The 14719-nt window shown below is 52.4% G+C and overlaps 6 protein-coding genes across 6 annotated transcripts; 3 read left to right on the top strand and 3 right to left on the bottom strand.

Annotated features, from left to right (window-relative positions):
- Positions 1 to 1759: 1759 nt before the first annotated feature.
- PV05_10031 (uncharacterized protein) lies at positions 1760 to 2695 on the top strand (the record flags this gene model as incomplete). The annotated part of the gene is made up of 1 exon (XM_013456424.1): positions 1760 to 2695. One exon carries the CDS (start codon positions 1760 to 1762, stop codon positions 2693 to 2695), a length of 936 nt encoding a protein of 311 aa, XP_013311878.1.
- Positions 2696 to 3016: 321 nt separating this feature from the next.
- On the top strand, positions 3017 to 4331 carry PV05_10030 (uncharacterized protein; the record flags this gene model as incomplete). Its single annotated transcript, XM_013456423.1, has 1 exon — positions 3017 to 4331. One exon carries the CDS (start codon positions 3017 to 3019, stop codon positions 4076 to 4078), a length of 1062 nt encoding a protein of 353 aa, XP_013311877.1. The 3' UTR covers positions 4079 to 4331.
- On the bottom strand, positions 4291 to 5247 carry PV05_10029 (40S ribosomal protein S26E). Its single transcript, XM_013456422.1, has 3 exons — positions 5118 to 5247; positions 4913 to 5040; positions 4291 to 4831 (listed from the first exon to the last, which is right to left on the bottom strand). The coding sequence occupies exons 1-3, from the start codon at positions 5138 to 5140 to the stop codon at positions 4617 to 4619; spliced, it is 366 nt and encodes a 121-aa protein (XP_013311876.1). The 5' UTR covers positions 5141 to 5247; the 3' UTR covers positions 4291 to 4616.
- Positions 5248 to 5413: 166 nt separating this feature from the next.
- PV05_10028 (uncharacterized protein) lies at positions 5414 to 7916 on the top strand. The gene is made up of 3 exons (XM_013456421.1): positions 5414 to 5762; positions 5822 to 6695; positions 6745 to 7916. The coding sequence occupies exons 1-3, from the start codon at positions 5580 to 5582 to the stop codon at positions 7701 to 7703; spliced, it is 2016 nt and encodes a 671-aa protein (XP_013311875.1). The 5' UTR covers positions 5414 to 5579; the 3' UTR covers positions 7704 to 7916.
- A 49-nt stretch (positions 7917 to 7965) lies between these two features.
- Positions 7966 to 12087, bottom strand: PV05_10027 (uncharacterized protein). The gene is made up of 2 exons (XM_013456420.1): positions 11786 to 12087; positions 7966 to 11737 (listed from the first exon to the last, which is right to left on the bottom strand). Exons 1-2 carry the CDS (start codon positions 11885 to 11887, stop codon positions 8123 to 8125), a joined length of 3717 nt encoding a protein of 1238 aa, XP_013311874.1. The 5' UTR covers positions 11888 to 12087; the 3' UTR covers positions 7966 to 8122.
- Positions 12088 to 12927: 840 nt separating this feature from the next.
- On the bottom strand, positions 12928 to 14626 carry PV05_10026 (uncharacterized protein; the record flags this gene model as incomplete). Its single annotated transcript, XM_013456419.1, has 2 exons — positions 12928 to 14122; positions 14175 to 14626. The coding sequence occupies 2 exons, from the start codon at positions 14624 to 14626 to the stop codon at positions 12928 to 12930; spliced, it is 1647 nt and encodes a 548-aa protein (XP_013311873.1).
- Between the last annotated feature and the right edge of the window lie 93 nt (positions 14627 to 14719).

Below are 14719 nucleotides of genomic sequence, written 5' to 3'. Positions count from 1 at the left end.
CCCCTTTCTTCATGCATTGTTTTCTAGTCTGCTGTACCTCCTCCTGCATAGATAGTGATGCAATTACTTCGCAATAGCCTATTTAATCGTCAGCACTCAGTGCATGCTGGAACACTGGAAACAAGGTGTACTCCGTGACTTTACTTACTGTAGAACGTCCATCTGTTGGGCTTTCACCATTGGTGACGAATGCTACCGTACGACTAGCCTAAAGCTCGCGACGGGCTGACCTGTCCTGTGCAACTTGCCATGTCTTTCGAAGGTGGCTCTTGTGGCGTTGAGGCGTTTGAGTTTGGCTGAACTGTGGATTGTTCGAGAAACGTCGCTCATGTCTGAATTTCGTGTGAGTCGTCTCTCCGTCCTTTAGCCAGCTTTGGTATTGTGGTTCTGTCCGGCACGCCCGCTGACCAGCTTCTCTTGCCTAGACAGTGGATCCCGAGCCCTATAACATCCCCGGTCATGAGGGCTACATGAATCATGATATAGCAGCCCTTCCTGAGCTGCTTCAGGATGAAGGATACTTTACCGCCATGGCCGGCAAATGGCACCTCGGGTACAAGGACGAGTTTGGCCCCCATTCGCGAGGGTTTGACCAAATGCCGGGTACGGGAAAGGCTGGGGTTGCTCAAGCTGTGCCACACGGGAACGAATGCTTTTGACGCTGCCGAGCGTTTGGTGAGGGCAGATGTGAGCGCATCCTCGCTTTACGCAATTGGAACAAGGTACTGCACCGGTAGGTGAATCCCTGGCGAGGCCGGAGGCGAGAGGCGGCCTAACCTTGACGGCCACACTTGATCTTCAACCTGCGACATTCTGATAGAGGTCAAGCAGCTGCTGGAAAAAGCCAGCGGATCATGTACCTGCACACTTCAAGCTTGGTCTCGGGCGTTTGATTGGCCTGCGTCCGCCGCCGTCTACCGCGGGTAAGGGAGTCGAAGGACTCGGATTCGGCATGATGGCGGAGCCACGTAGGTATCTACGAGGGCACCCAGGAAATCACGGGCTCATATGCCTGTCGATGAAAAAATCTCCTCTGGAGACAATGTATAGGTGGAAAAATACTGTAGAGAGGCAGCCGTCTCGCCCAGCTAGAACTGAACAGTCGATCTAGGTACACCAGGGGAGACAGGGATGATGAGCAAGGGCGGCATCACTCTATTTCCCAAACAGGGTGAGTCGCCTTGGCATTTTAACTTCTCCAACTGCGAGACCGAAAGTCGGCGTCAGCCGTGTACACGTCTCGTCTGGTCTAATCCTACGATATGTCGAGATCTATATAGCGTCTATGGACAGCCTGCTCAACTGGCCAAGGAGACAAGGCAGGCGCGCAAGCGATGTATCCAGAACCCGACCTACTTGCTAGGGGTATGTCCTGCGCGATCTCTGCTCTACCGCCCTAACAAGTCCTGTAGATCTCGACATCTCTCGGTTGCCAATTGAACTCCTACACGCTGAACTCGCAAAACGACAGGATGCCAAACCATCATGCGGCTCGACCGGAGACCGTGGTACTTATAATGTCGGCCTCCATGTATTCGCCCTATTTCTTATCCTTGTTCTGAGCACACTCGGTAAGCCGGCAGCGACTCTCAAAGGAGATCAACATTGACCCTATCTAGCATGCTCCTTCCCCGTCATTGCTCGACGTTTCCCTGACCTGCCTATCCCTCACCGATTCTTGTTCCTGTCCAGACACTTCGGCACAGGTGTCCTGATTGCGACCGCCTTCATTCACCTACTACCTACAGCATTCATTTCGATGACCGATCCATGTCTGCCCGACTTCTGGAGCAGGCACTACCGGCCCATGCCTGGTTTTATTGCCATGCTTGCAATGTTCGTGGTGGTTTCAATAGAAATGTTCTTCGCGGGCAAAGGAGCAGGACATAGTCATGGCAGTGAATGGGACGGGGTACCAGAGGCACCCCGAAGCGCACCGTCGCGGAGAGGCGAGTCGTCCCAGGGTAATGGCCATATATCACTCAATCAGTTGGACACACCCCTCACGCCATATAGCGATGGCACCCCAAAGCCCCAGAACTCTACATCTAGTGACTCGGATTCAGAGGATGATCTCGATGCCCTGGATCCGATAGCAGACGAATCTGCGACTCTCAACCACCCTCACAAAAGGAAACTGTCAGAGTACGACGACAGCGCACTGCATCGACATGCAGCTCCCTCAGACGAAAATCCTCAGAGACTGTTTCTTCAGTGTTTGCTTCTCGAGGCAGGCATTTTATTCCACAGCATCTTTATTGGCATGGCCGTTTCTGTCGCCACGGGAACCCAATTTGTGGTGCTATTGATCGCGATATGTTTTCATCAAACCTTCGAAGGGTTTGCATTGGGAGCCCGGATCGCAGCACTAATACCCAAATTGTTTGATGCGAGCAGTCCAAAGCCGTGGTTGATGGCGTTGGCCTATGGAGCTACCACACCAATTGGTCAGGCAATTGGAATTTGGATGCGAGAACTATACGACCCTGCTTCGAAGGTAGGATTGCTGATGGTGGGAATCACGAATGCCATCAGCAGTGGATTGTTGTTGTTTGCTGGACTTGTCCAGCTTATTGCCGAAGACTTTCTCAGTGAGAAAAGCTATGTCACTTTGAAAGGCCGTCGGAGGATTGAAGCCTGTCTTGCTGTTGGATTAGGTGCGCTTCTCATGGCTATTGTCGGAGCGTTTGCATAGCGTGCGAAGGTCATGGTAAAAGTTCGTATTCTCCCCAGACGATCCGAGTCCACAAAATTGTATAGAGAGGTATATAGAACTTCGGAGAGGACCATCTGTTCTTATGATCAGTAATCATTCCAAGGTAAGTAATCAAGCACCTCTTCCGCCCGACCCGGCGTATATTAGCTGTTCATCATTGCGAGACACGGCCGTATTACGCGAGCAGTCGAGGGATGATCCAACCACATGCAAAAGTCCGAGACGTAAATACAAGAGCCTTGCCTCCTCCTGCGTCAGCATCAACCAGGATTATTCCAAGGCTGAATACCCCGGCCAACAATGTCTGCACTCAAGTCCAACACCTACACATCCCCAACAACGGGCAGACCATGGTCCTACCTCACTGCTGGCCCTGTCGACGGCCCATTGATATTCTTCAACCACGGCTGGCCTGGCATAGCACTGACCTGGAAGCCTCAACTCCAAGCCTTCAGCAGCCTAGGCTTCTACGTCGTAGCCCCAGACATGCCCGGCTACGGCGGGACATGGACATCCAAAGACTCGTCTGAATTTGCACTCGAGAAACTTGTCCCTCAATTCATCGAGCTACTCCACCATGTCGGCCGCACAGATGCGATTTGGGTCGGCCACGACTGGGGTTGCGGCCCGCTGTACGGCCTCGCCGCTCACCACCCTGAAGTGTGCAAGGCGATAGTCGGCATATCCGTGCCGTATCGCACCCTCGAAGTCGGTCTACCAACTGCGCTCAAGCTCATCGATCGGGACCTGTACCCAGAGAGCGAGTACCCTTGGGGCCAATGGGACTACCAGGTCTTCTACGAGCAGGATCCGGAAGCGGTCGATCGCCAATTCGAATCCGACCTCGAGAAGAACATCAAATTGGTCTACTCAAGGGGGAATCCCGATAGTGTGCGCGCTCCTGCACGAACCTCACGGGTCACGAAGGATAAAGGCTGGTTCGGCGGCCCAGACGCGCCAACCCCTGATCTGCCGCTCCCACGGACCGTGCTGGATCAGGATCTTCTGAATGAATTGGTCATCAGCGCCAAAAAGAATGGCTGGCATGGCGCGTCGGCATGGTATCTCAATCACGCGGCAAACGAAAAGTACGCGCTCGACAAGACTGTGAATAATGCCGTGCTGAGGGTACCCGTGCTGTTCATTCACACCGAGTACGATGCTGTTTGTCAGACGGCGCACAATCCGAAGCTCATGGCCGAGATGCGAGAGAAGTGTGAGAAACTATCTGAGTTTGTGGTCAAGGCAGGGCACTGGGGTGCGCTGGAATGTCCGGAGGAAGTCAATGCTGGGATTGCTGAATGGGTTCTCAGGGATGTCAGAGACTCATGGCCAGGTCCGGCTATCAAGAGTAGAATATGAGGGCGAGAGTCCTAGAAGTTAGTACCTTCCTATATACTTTTATCGAAGGCGGACCGGACTCCAAAGACTCGCTGGCCATTACACCTCACTCCTCGATCATGAACTTCCAACCCAACGATTGCCGCATCCGAAGGAGCGCTGGGCAAACTCTGTCAACCTTGTGGACTCTGTTGCGAAAGTGAACGAGGATTCGAAGGTTATTTTGAAATAACGGTTGTTGCGCGAAACTGCAGCTGGATGAGGTGAGAAGGAGGATGCCCATGACCTTCGAGGTACTTGGCCAAGTGCTCATCACTTATCCACGGAATAGACTCGTTTTGACTGTCTGGCTATTTCTCATTGTTTATTGTGTCTGCAATGTTCTCCATCTTAACAGTACACTCTCCTCGCTCAAAATGACGCGGTTCACTTGCCGTGCATTATCTGCACCCAGTCGAGAACAATACTGGCCTCGCCTCATCCATGCGAGTCTTCCAGCTGCAATAGTCCATCGCCGCATCGTGACCGCTGTTCATCATACGTTCCCATTGCAAAAATCTTATGCCTGAGGAGTCTTAGCAGCCTGTTGAGGGTTGACCTTCTTGCCATCCTTGTTGTATCGGATTCTTGGAGGAGGAGCACGGTTTCGTCGACCTTCTCTTGAGCGGACTCGGACGATCTTGCCGTGAATGGCGCAAGAGACACAGTATTGCAACTTCAAATACATTTTTGGGACGGCGTAATCGGCGAAGACTGAGGCATCGGAGATATCACCTGTATAACAACAACTTTGTCAGATCTGTTCTTTCCTTCCAGGCGGTGCATTGAAAACTGAGATTTCGGGGGTTGACGTACGGATAGCAGCGGACTCGACCATGTTGCGGATTGTGAATCTCTTTATCGCCTTGTCTTTTGGTGTGCAGCGAGAGCAGTTGGAGCATCGGATGGGCTTGACATGTCCACGACCCTTCTTGTTTCGTCCGCTGTAAAGCTCAAGTCAGAGAGCTGCCGTTGTAGGAGTAGGATATTGAAGGCGCAACGCCTGCGCCACTGGACTTACTTGGACGCTCGCTTCTTGACCATGGTTGCGGTTGCTGGAAGACTGGTGACTTCTGTGGTATGCGACACAGAAGTCTGTAATCTTCAATTGACAATTCTAGTTGAGACGTAGGCTGACCGTTGTGTATGGCGCTTCCCTTGAGAAGTTGGCTACAAAATCGAATGTGTGCGGCAAGTACTTGAAAGAGGCAGGTACGCCGGGCCAATGCTGACATAATATAGCGGGGCTTTTTGCTTGGCGAGTTTGTGGACTCATGGGACTGTGTTTACTCTCCTGCCCTTCAGCCGCGACGATTCGCTCTTTTCCAAGGCCCTGGCAACCGGGTGGGCAATCAGTGTACAATCTTCGGATTTGGCTCTAGAAGTCTCAACCCAATCATCTGCTAAACAAACTGCCTCTTTGCGACTCCTTTCACACAGACCATCCTGATCATCTGCACACACAGTTTTCCAGTTCGCATCTATGTCTGGGGTCAACGGTACTTTTCGAGGTACGCCAAACAGGCGCGGTCAGCTCCCCTTTACAGACAGTCCTTCGAATATACCCCGGCCGAAGTTGGAGTCTACGAACACTACAACGCCAAGCGAGATGTCTGGCACTTCGACAATGTCTGCCAGTCGGCAGAAGCAGAGCAAGAGAGACGAGGTACGTTGCAGAAGTTGCCAACTGAATAGGTGTGTTGCCTAACCGTGGCTCTTCATCAGGCCATTCGTCGCAAGATGGAAGCAGATCTCAGCAAGAAGCGACAAGTCCCTGCCCGCGCCCGACATACTCGCAAAGCACCTCCCGGTACCGTCCTCGCCCTGAAGCCTAGCCAGGCCCTGCAGATCAAACCCAGCACGACCGTATCCGAAGCCGCTCAATTGATGGCTGCCAAAAGGGAAGATTGCGTTCTGGTGACAGACGACGACGATAGAATCGCAGGTATCTTCACAGCCAAGGATCTTGCCTTCCGCGTCGTCGGAGCCGGCATCAAGGCCAGCCAGGTCACAATTGACCAAATCATGACCAAGAACCCTCTGTGCGCAAGAACGGATACATCTGCCACGGATGCCTTGGATCTGATGGTGAGGAAAGGGTTTAGGCATTTGCCCGTTATGGATGAGAATCAAGACATATCTGGTATTCTTGACATTACAAAATGCTTCTACGAGGCCATGGAAAAGTTGGAACGAGCCTACAGCTCATCCCGCAAGCTGTACGATGCTCTGGAGGGCGTGCAGTCTGAGCTTGGTTCGAGTCAACCTCAACAGATCATCCAATATGTCGAAGCCCTGCGCTTGAAGATGTCTGGACCGACCCTGGAATCCGTTCTCAATGGCCTGCCTCCCACTACCGTCTCTGTTAGAACGTCGGTGAAAGAGGCTGCACAGCTGATGAAGGAGAACCATACAACAGCCGTTTTGGTGCAGGATCAAGGCTCAATTACTGGCATTTTCACAAGCAAAGATGTTGTCCTTCGTGTCATTGCACCCGGGCTTGATCCTGCGAACTGCAGTGTGGTTAGAGTCATGACTCCTCATCCTGATTTCGCACCATCGGATATGAGCATCCAAGCAGCGCTAAGAAAGATGCATGGTAGGTGATCGCAAAGCCATCTGACACCCCTCAATGCTAACGGGAGCAGACGGCCATTATCTAAATTTACCAGTCATGAACGAGACGGGCGAGATTGTCGGCATGGTTGATGTTCTGAAATTGACCTACGCTACACTCGAACAGATCAACACTATGAATACTGGAGAATCTGAAGGCCCTGCGTGGAACAAATTTTGGTTGTCTATGGACAATGACACAGAGTCAGTTATGTCTGGTGAAGGCAGCCACCGGCCGACGACACCCGGTCATCGCTCCGTGATGGAATCCGAGGTTACTCGTCCTGGCTTCGAAAGAGGTGACAGCGTGATGCCTCAAGACTCGGCTTCGCATCGTGGAGACGATATGCAATCTGAGGTCATTCCCTCTATTGAAGCTCCCGAAGACACACCGTTCCCGTTCAAGTTCAAAGCCCCGAGTGGACGAGTACACCGAATACAAATTGTGGCGAGAAACGGAATCGCTGAGCTTGTCTCCTCTGTGACTGCTAAACTGGGCGGCGAAATCGAAGCTGTTGGAGGTGAAGCAACTGTCGAGGACGGTGCATTGGGAAAGTCCGGATACGCCCTAAGTTATATGGACAACGAAGGAGACACAGTCTCCATCACTACCGATCAGGATCTGCTGGACGCCATCCTACTGGCACGGCAAAGCAAGCGAGACAAGGTCGATCTATTCGTGCATGACCCCACCCAAGCGCCAATTGTCGCAACAATCGAGCCTCGACCACAACTTTCGAAGCCTCCGACCCCTCCCGAGTCTGTCATGAAGGAGATTGCGGCTATGGATGGTGCAGACAGCGAAGAGGAAGAAACTGCTCCGGTCAGAACGCTGAGGTCCAAGAGATCACCGGCAACATCCATGCACCAGAAAGAGGAACAACCATACATTGCCGGCGTGCCGAATGATTTGTTGTTACCTGGTGCTATTGTGACCCTTGCTGTTGTGATTGTTGGGGTTTTTGCCATCAGTCGCGCCACATCCAAATAACGATACCCATGGCATGAAGTGTTTTGTTGAACAATTGATTTTCCAGCATTGCTTTACCCGGTCTTAATTCGACGACAAGTACAGATGGTTTTAATGGATCATTCACTGTACTATTCAATTTCAGTTCAGGCACAAGGACAGCCCGTCAGGGGATGTGAACTATAGAACCTAAAGAATCTTAACTCGCAAAATTTATATCATACTATTCTGTCTGCCGTCGCTTTCTTAGCAACTCGCGCAGTATGACAGAGCAAAATGCTGCTTGAGGAACAGACGTGCTTCTCTGTCCAACGCTGTAATCGCGTACTATGCCTCCTCGTCCACAGATACTTTGTGTCAGACCCGGCGCTCTTAACCTAACAGCGAACAGAGCATTGCCACCAATATATTCCACTCTGATCTTCGACCTATCTACAAACCTACATCAAACTCGTCCTCCCTCCGATCTCACTCCCACCCTGACCATTCGGCATCTCGCCATTCCTTCCCACCACAAATTCACGATAAATCGCAGAGAGCCGCCTCCTCTCGTCGGGCGATATCGAACTCCTCGTCGTGGCCAGCGACTTCTCCATATGTCTCCACTCGATGACGACTTCCACTTTGCCGTGGTTGTCTTCGTCCTTGCTCTCGCCAGCGCCGTTCTCGGTGTGGGCATAAAACGACGAGCCATGAGTACTTGTACTTCGGGCATAACTATTCCTCAACGCCGCCTTCTCCCGCTTCCTCGTGAGCTTCAGTTCATCCAACTTTGCGGCAATCGCGGCCTTGGAGTCCATGGACGACGACGTGAGAAGTTTCTTCGCGCGCGCATCTTCCTCGGGGTCGAAGAGGAACTCAATGAAGTCGTGCTTCTCGGTTCCAGGGCGCTTGCGACGACGTCCGCTCGCGCTTTCTTTCGTGCCGTTCGCGAGGCCTTTGCCTTTCTCTTTGTCCGCGGACTTTGTGTCGCCAAGTAAATCGTGGATCGCTTCGAGATGTGCGTTGTACATCAACGCCTGCAGATCGGCGCCGCTGAATCCCTCTGTGCGTTGCGCGACGCTGAGCAGGCGGTTCTCCACCTCGGGCGTGAGGTGGAGGTTCGTACTGACCGCGCCGAGAATGTCCAGACGGTCGTTCATGTCCGGCATGTCGCACAGCAGACTCTTATCGAGACGGCCTGGGCGGAGGAGCGCCGGGTCGATCAAATCAGGTCGCGACGTGGCAGCGAGGACGTACACGCCTTCTAGACCCTCGGCGCCGTCCATCTGCGTGAGCATCTGGTTGACCACGCGGTCCGTCACGCCAGTGCTGTCGTGGCCACGCTTGGGCGCGATGCTGTCGAACTCGTCGAAGAACAGGACGCAAGGTTTGGCAGCTTGGGCCCGCTCGAAGAGGTCACGGACAGATTTCTCGGACGCGCCGATGTACTTGTTGAGAATCTCGGGGCCCTTAACGGATATGAAGTTCAAGTTGCACTCGCCCGCGACTGCGGACGCAAGGAGCGTCTTGCCGCAGCCCGGATAGCCGTAGAGGAGCAGGCCGGATCGGAGGCGAAGCGGAGAGCGGGTGAAGATGGGTGCGTATTTGGTGGGGTAGAGGAGTGTTTCGAGGAGGGTGTTTCGCGTGGAATGTAGGCCTCCAATGGAGGAGAACGTGGTGCTCGAGTGGGTCAGGGTGACATTGCGGAGAGAGGATGGCGTGAAATTCTTCAAGGCGGCATCGAAGTCGGCCTTCGTCAACGTCGGAGGGCCATCGGAGTTGTCGTTCTGTGTGATTATACGTGTCAGCGATTCCGTCCTTGCTCTCGACACGAGTAATGCAAGATCGGCCGGCATGTAGCCATCGGTCTTGCCGGCGACATCGAGAAGATCTAGGTTCGGGGCGACACGGAAGGCCTCGAGTCGAGATGAAGATGAGGAGGCAGGGCGAGAAGAAGAACCTGACGGGTCCATCCACGAACTTTCCGACATGCTGGTGTCGCTTTGATTTCGTGCGTGACCGTTCTTGGATTGGGATTCGTCGCCAGTTAGAGAGTATAATATGTCGCGCCGGACTTCTTTCGTGGGAGCCTTGATGGAGATAATATCCCCCACAATATGACCTCCAATGATGATGTTGTTCAGGGCGTCCTTGGACTGTGCCGTTGCCAGAAGGGCGACCCCAGAGTGGATACTGCAATACTCGCGGACCACGGCGCAAAGGATCTCGGTGATCTGACGACTGCGACCATTGTCATTGCCGACTTGCAATTCTGTTTCCACGGGACAAATCTTGTCCAAGTCGTCCAGGATGACCACTGATTGTCCGCCTAGCCTTGCGCACCATGAGGCCGACATAAAGAGTCGAGTCAAGGTTTCCTTGACTGTTGATACTCTCGTTTCATCCGTGACCAGCTTTTGACATGGGAAGTACGTTACGTTAAACACGTAGTCTTCTCGTAGTCGCTGGCCGATAGATTGAGCAAGTGAAGTCTTCCCTGATCCGATCCCACCCGTTAGAAGGACTGATGAGCATAATGTCAGATTAGACATGGATTGCCTGAGGATCCCGTCGACGCCAACTAGGTTGGGAATGTCCGCCGGTATTCTGTGAGCAAAGCTCGGGAACATGGTTGCCAATTCCATAGGTCGAGGGACTTCGTCTTTGACGTCAAATTCTTGGTCTTGTTCCTGTCCGAGTACCCATAAGCTGGAATTGCCTCGGTCATCGTCATGACCAGAGGGAGCACGAAATCTTAGGATCCCACCATCGAATGATGATGCGGAAGAAGGCTCCCCAGTCGATGGTAGGATCATGCCATCCGTGATCGGACCGGACAGGAGGCCCTCATCGCCGTTGAACGTTAATCGCAGCTTTTCAGCTATCGCTTGTTTTGCGGCTTTGGTGTCACCACCAAATTTGAGTCCATCTTTCTTCGTCGAGTTCAGCGGCAGGAATGGATAGAACTGGAATTTCGGGATAGAATAGCGTGGAAGTGGCATTCCAGCCGCTTCGATGCGGACAATTAGTCCGACAAGGCCTTCTGCTCCGAGCATTTTGCATAGAGATGTTGACAAGACGACGTGCTGGTCGTCAAGAGGACTAGGCCACGGGAGCACCTGGGCCACGATCTTGGATGCCGGTCGTCCAACTTCGCTATTTTCCTCTTCCTTCAATTGATTGACCTGGGCTGAGTCCAGCTGTGCACGTAGGCCCGCAGGTTTCACGATCGTGATATTTGCCCAAGCCGTAGCCTTCAGAGCGTCGGAATTAAGCACATCATTCGCAAGCCAGATGCAGAGTCTGTCGTTGGGCGAGGATTCCGACGCCTCGTCAAAATATACATTTGCGCAAGCTCGATCGATTGAACGCATGAAGACTGCGGATCTAGCAGGACCTCTCTTGGAACCCGAAGTCCGAGCGGTACTGACGCCACTTTTGCCACTGCGTCTGCTTGCAACACTCCTTGAGTCTTCTCTAGTACTTCGACTAGATTTTGGCCGAGTTTTAGGGGCAACAATGACTTCAGCATCCGGAGCGATTTTGGCAAAAGGTGTCGTACTTCTGAGGGGAGGAACCAGAGACGTGACGATGATATTCGCTGTTGAGGTTGGTGACAGGTGCAGAGTGAGTGGGTGGGTGTGCTCGGATTGAACAGCTCCTTTGATGTTGAAGGAGGGATTGGGTACCGCACGAATCTGAGATAGAAGATTCAGCTCCAAGAAAGTGGCATGCAATTCAATGACCTCCCAGTCAGCCGGCGTAAGAGGCTCGATGTTGATACTATGGGCGAGGGGTGGGTCCAGATGTATTAGGATGCCGATTTTCTGGCCTTCCGAAAGACCAAGTACTTTGCCGAATGTTGCGTCTATCTCGACCGTTTGGGTTTCTTGTTCTCTGCCTGAACGCGCTCGATCCGTGTTGATGACAGAGGCCGGTCGGGTCCGACTAGGCATGCCGGTCCATCCCACATAGGCAGAGCGTTGGAAGCCTGCACTGTTCCCACTGGATATGGCACTGGAAGACAACGTCTGGGACCGATATTGTAGCTCGACAACGACATTTTGGGCCGGCTAACCGAGAGTAAGCACCAATCTCAGAAGTTTTGAGAGGGATCTTACAATATTGGTATTGCTGATCAAGGCAATCAGGCCCGGCGGCAGGTTGACCAAGCAGTTCTTAAGTGATACAAGGACCACTTCAGCTCGAACAGGGGGCGCCATGATGCGAATTGATGCCGGTTGGCTAAAGAGATGTTGCGCCCTTAAGGGCAAAAGGCGCAATGAAGCTTTTAAACGGGCAGATTGGGATGTTGCAAATCGGGGCAAGCAATTAAAGACACTAGGCCACCACCGGTCCCTGTAAGGCAGACCCGACTCTTTGCTAACATACTAATAAAAGAGGATATGAGTATATGCTGAACATCTTGAGGAACCCAGGTGCTACAGTAGCTCCACCACCCACCTCCGTTGATCAGGTATCAGGGACCTCGGCCCAGCACCCCGTGAAGCTCGGCGTGCCACGTGATAAGGCGAGGAACAGCATCCCAAAGCTGCTATGCTTCAAAGTATTGGCCTACGTCTACCTTACTGCGGAGCATAGTCTTCGAATGGCCCATTAGAAGGTCTGTGTGCCCTGCTCAACTAGGCCTCGTCTTAAGCCTCACCAGGCTGGCTTTGGGCGCACTGTCACGCTGAACGCCTATACGTCGATACAACAATATCATGGAAGCTGGAGGACTCTGAGCTCTCCGTGATAACTACTTCTTGATGTCACTCCGACACAGTAGACAATATCACTTGTCGTGAAAGGTACCCTCCTTTATCCAAACAAAGCACCTTACAATACCTCAGTCCCACGGCGGGCTTCGAAGCAAACCCCTGTGATTCTATGATTCAGTAATCAGCTGGAACAGCTGGTCGTCAAGTTGGCAGTTACTTTCTGCCTTGTACTTTGGAGCGATTTATGTTATGCATCGCAGATTGCTGCATCTAGTTACTATCTATGCTCTTCTGGCCAATGTCAAAACAATGCTGCAAAAAGTGCTATTTTACAATAAGTGATATCTCGCTATGTGTCGATTCACCATCGTCTCATCTTTGATGGACATGCTCACCAATCAATACATCAAGATCTGCATATCTTCCAAGAGAGCGTGGGCCATTTCATCATATGTATGCCTGTGATTTCTGCATGCTAGGTATTGTGCAAGACGCCAACATTTCCTCTGCACATCAACTGCTTCGAGTATGTACCAGTTTTCTCAGTGGGTGGTAGCCCCAACAGTCGGAAGCTGTGCCTTGGAGTCCTCGTCTGCCATCGAGCTTTGAAGTGAGGTCGGAGCAATCTTGACGTCTGTGTCAGACATTTCCTCTTCAAAGTGCTCCAATGCTTCGGCTAAAGGATTTCTGGTCGTCACGAAAGGATCGTCATGAGGAGGTCCAACTGAGAAGAGTCCCAAAAAGCTGCCAAAAGGCGACTCCGAATGATGTGCCAAGGTCATACCATCTCGTACAGGCGACCGCCAGGACAAAGGGTTTGTGTTCACACCCCTGTACTCTGACTGCAGTCCAGCCATTGGTGGAGCATTTTCCTTGCCAGTGTCATTATTGTAGAGAAACTGAGAGTCACGGGACACCGGTCTGAAGGCTGTATAGAGGTTCGTGTATTGCAAGGCGGCTTGGTGCTGTGGCTGAAGCCATGGTGCAGAGATAGCTGGCAGTTGGGGACGAACAGTGTTCAAGTACGATGGCGGTGCAGCATGGAAAGGATTACGGAGTTGATCCACAGGGGTGATCGGACCGTAGCCCGGGCTTCCGTCGTCGAAGATTGTGAAGTGAGAAGAGCGTTTTCTAGGTGATCCGGTTTCAATCACAGGCTTCAAGTCCTCGTCGTCATCTTCTGGGGCCAGGAACCGTGAACCAATCGTGTACGACTCGCCAGTCGAAGAGCTCGGCAGATACGGCAGTGGTGGTATACTTTGATCCAATGCTTGACGAGCTCGTTTCTTTGGAGGACTAATCCTGGCCTTGCGTTTGACAAGGCGTGGGGCGTTGACATCTTGCTCCGCAAGTGGCCGCCTCTTGCGAGCTTGACTTTTCTTCACCTTGGGAAGAGGAGATTCTCCGTGGATGACGCTGCTCGCATCCTCGAGGTCGTCGATGTGTCTTGCCTTCATGATGTTTCCACCAGGAGAGTAGACGACCTCGGTTGGCTCAACCAACGCTGCCAACCGTTGCATTCGTCTGACCACAGACCCGTCTTTCTTCTGATTCCTCTTTCTCTTCATCTCTTCGGTGGCTGCATCAAACAGATCCATTCCTGGCCATATGGTTCCTTTCAGCTTGCTGTGCTCGGGGGTAGTAAAGGACTGCGGTGCCCCAGGAGCTACGAAGTAGTCGTCATTGTCTGGTGATTCTTTGACGGGAGAAGCTATTTGAGATCGTCGTGGCCGGTACCTGTTCACGAATTGTCAGCTTATGCACGAGTCCACTTATCGAGGGGTCGGACCTCGGCCGTTTGACTGGACTGTACTCAAAGTCACTGTCATCCTCAAGTGTTTGCTTGCTTCGACGACCCCGTGTTGTCTTCTTTTGGCCTTGGGCTCGGCCTCTGGCACTTCGTTGAGGTTGCAATGGTGGCTGGTCTAAAGGTGCCCGAACCCTTGTTCCGGTCTCTGTCACGTATGCACCTTGATCGATAGCTGCTTTTCTTCTTCCGGCCTTTTTGACCTGTTTCGTGACCATGCGTTCCGAGAGCAATTGAGCAAGCCCGTGCTGTTCGTACCATTGATTGTAGTTTGCTAGTAGGATACCAGCTTCGAATTCCTGGTGGCTTCGAACCTGAAGTTTGTGTAGATGGGACAAATGACCTTTAGAACTGACGTGTGTGAGCAGGTGGGAGACATCGCTAAAGGAGGGTTGTTTGGGACAGATGCTGCACTTAAGCAGATCCAAGTCCATGGCGATGGACCAAGGAAGCAGAAGGACGCGAGGAAATAGCAAAGCAAAATCAAAACGGTTATTGCAGAGAAAGTACGAATGCTCAAGAACAAG

The sequence above is a fragment of the Exophiala xenobiotica genome, assembly GCF_000835505.1.
Source record: "Exophiala xenobiotica strain CBS 118157 unplaced genomic scaffold supercont1.6, whole genome shotgun sequence".
Classification (NCBI taxonomy): Eukaryota; Fungi; Ascomycota; class Eurotiomycetes; order Chaetothyriales; family Herpotrichiellaceae; genus Exophiala; species Exophiala xenobiotica.
The sequence above is the reverse complement of the archived record's forward strand: the minus strand, read 5'-3'. Positions and strand labels throughout refer to the sequence as shown.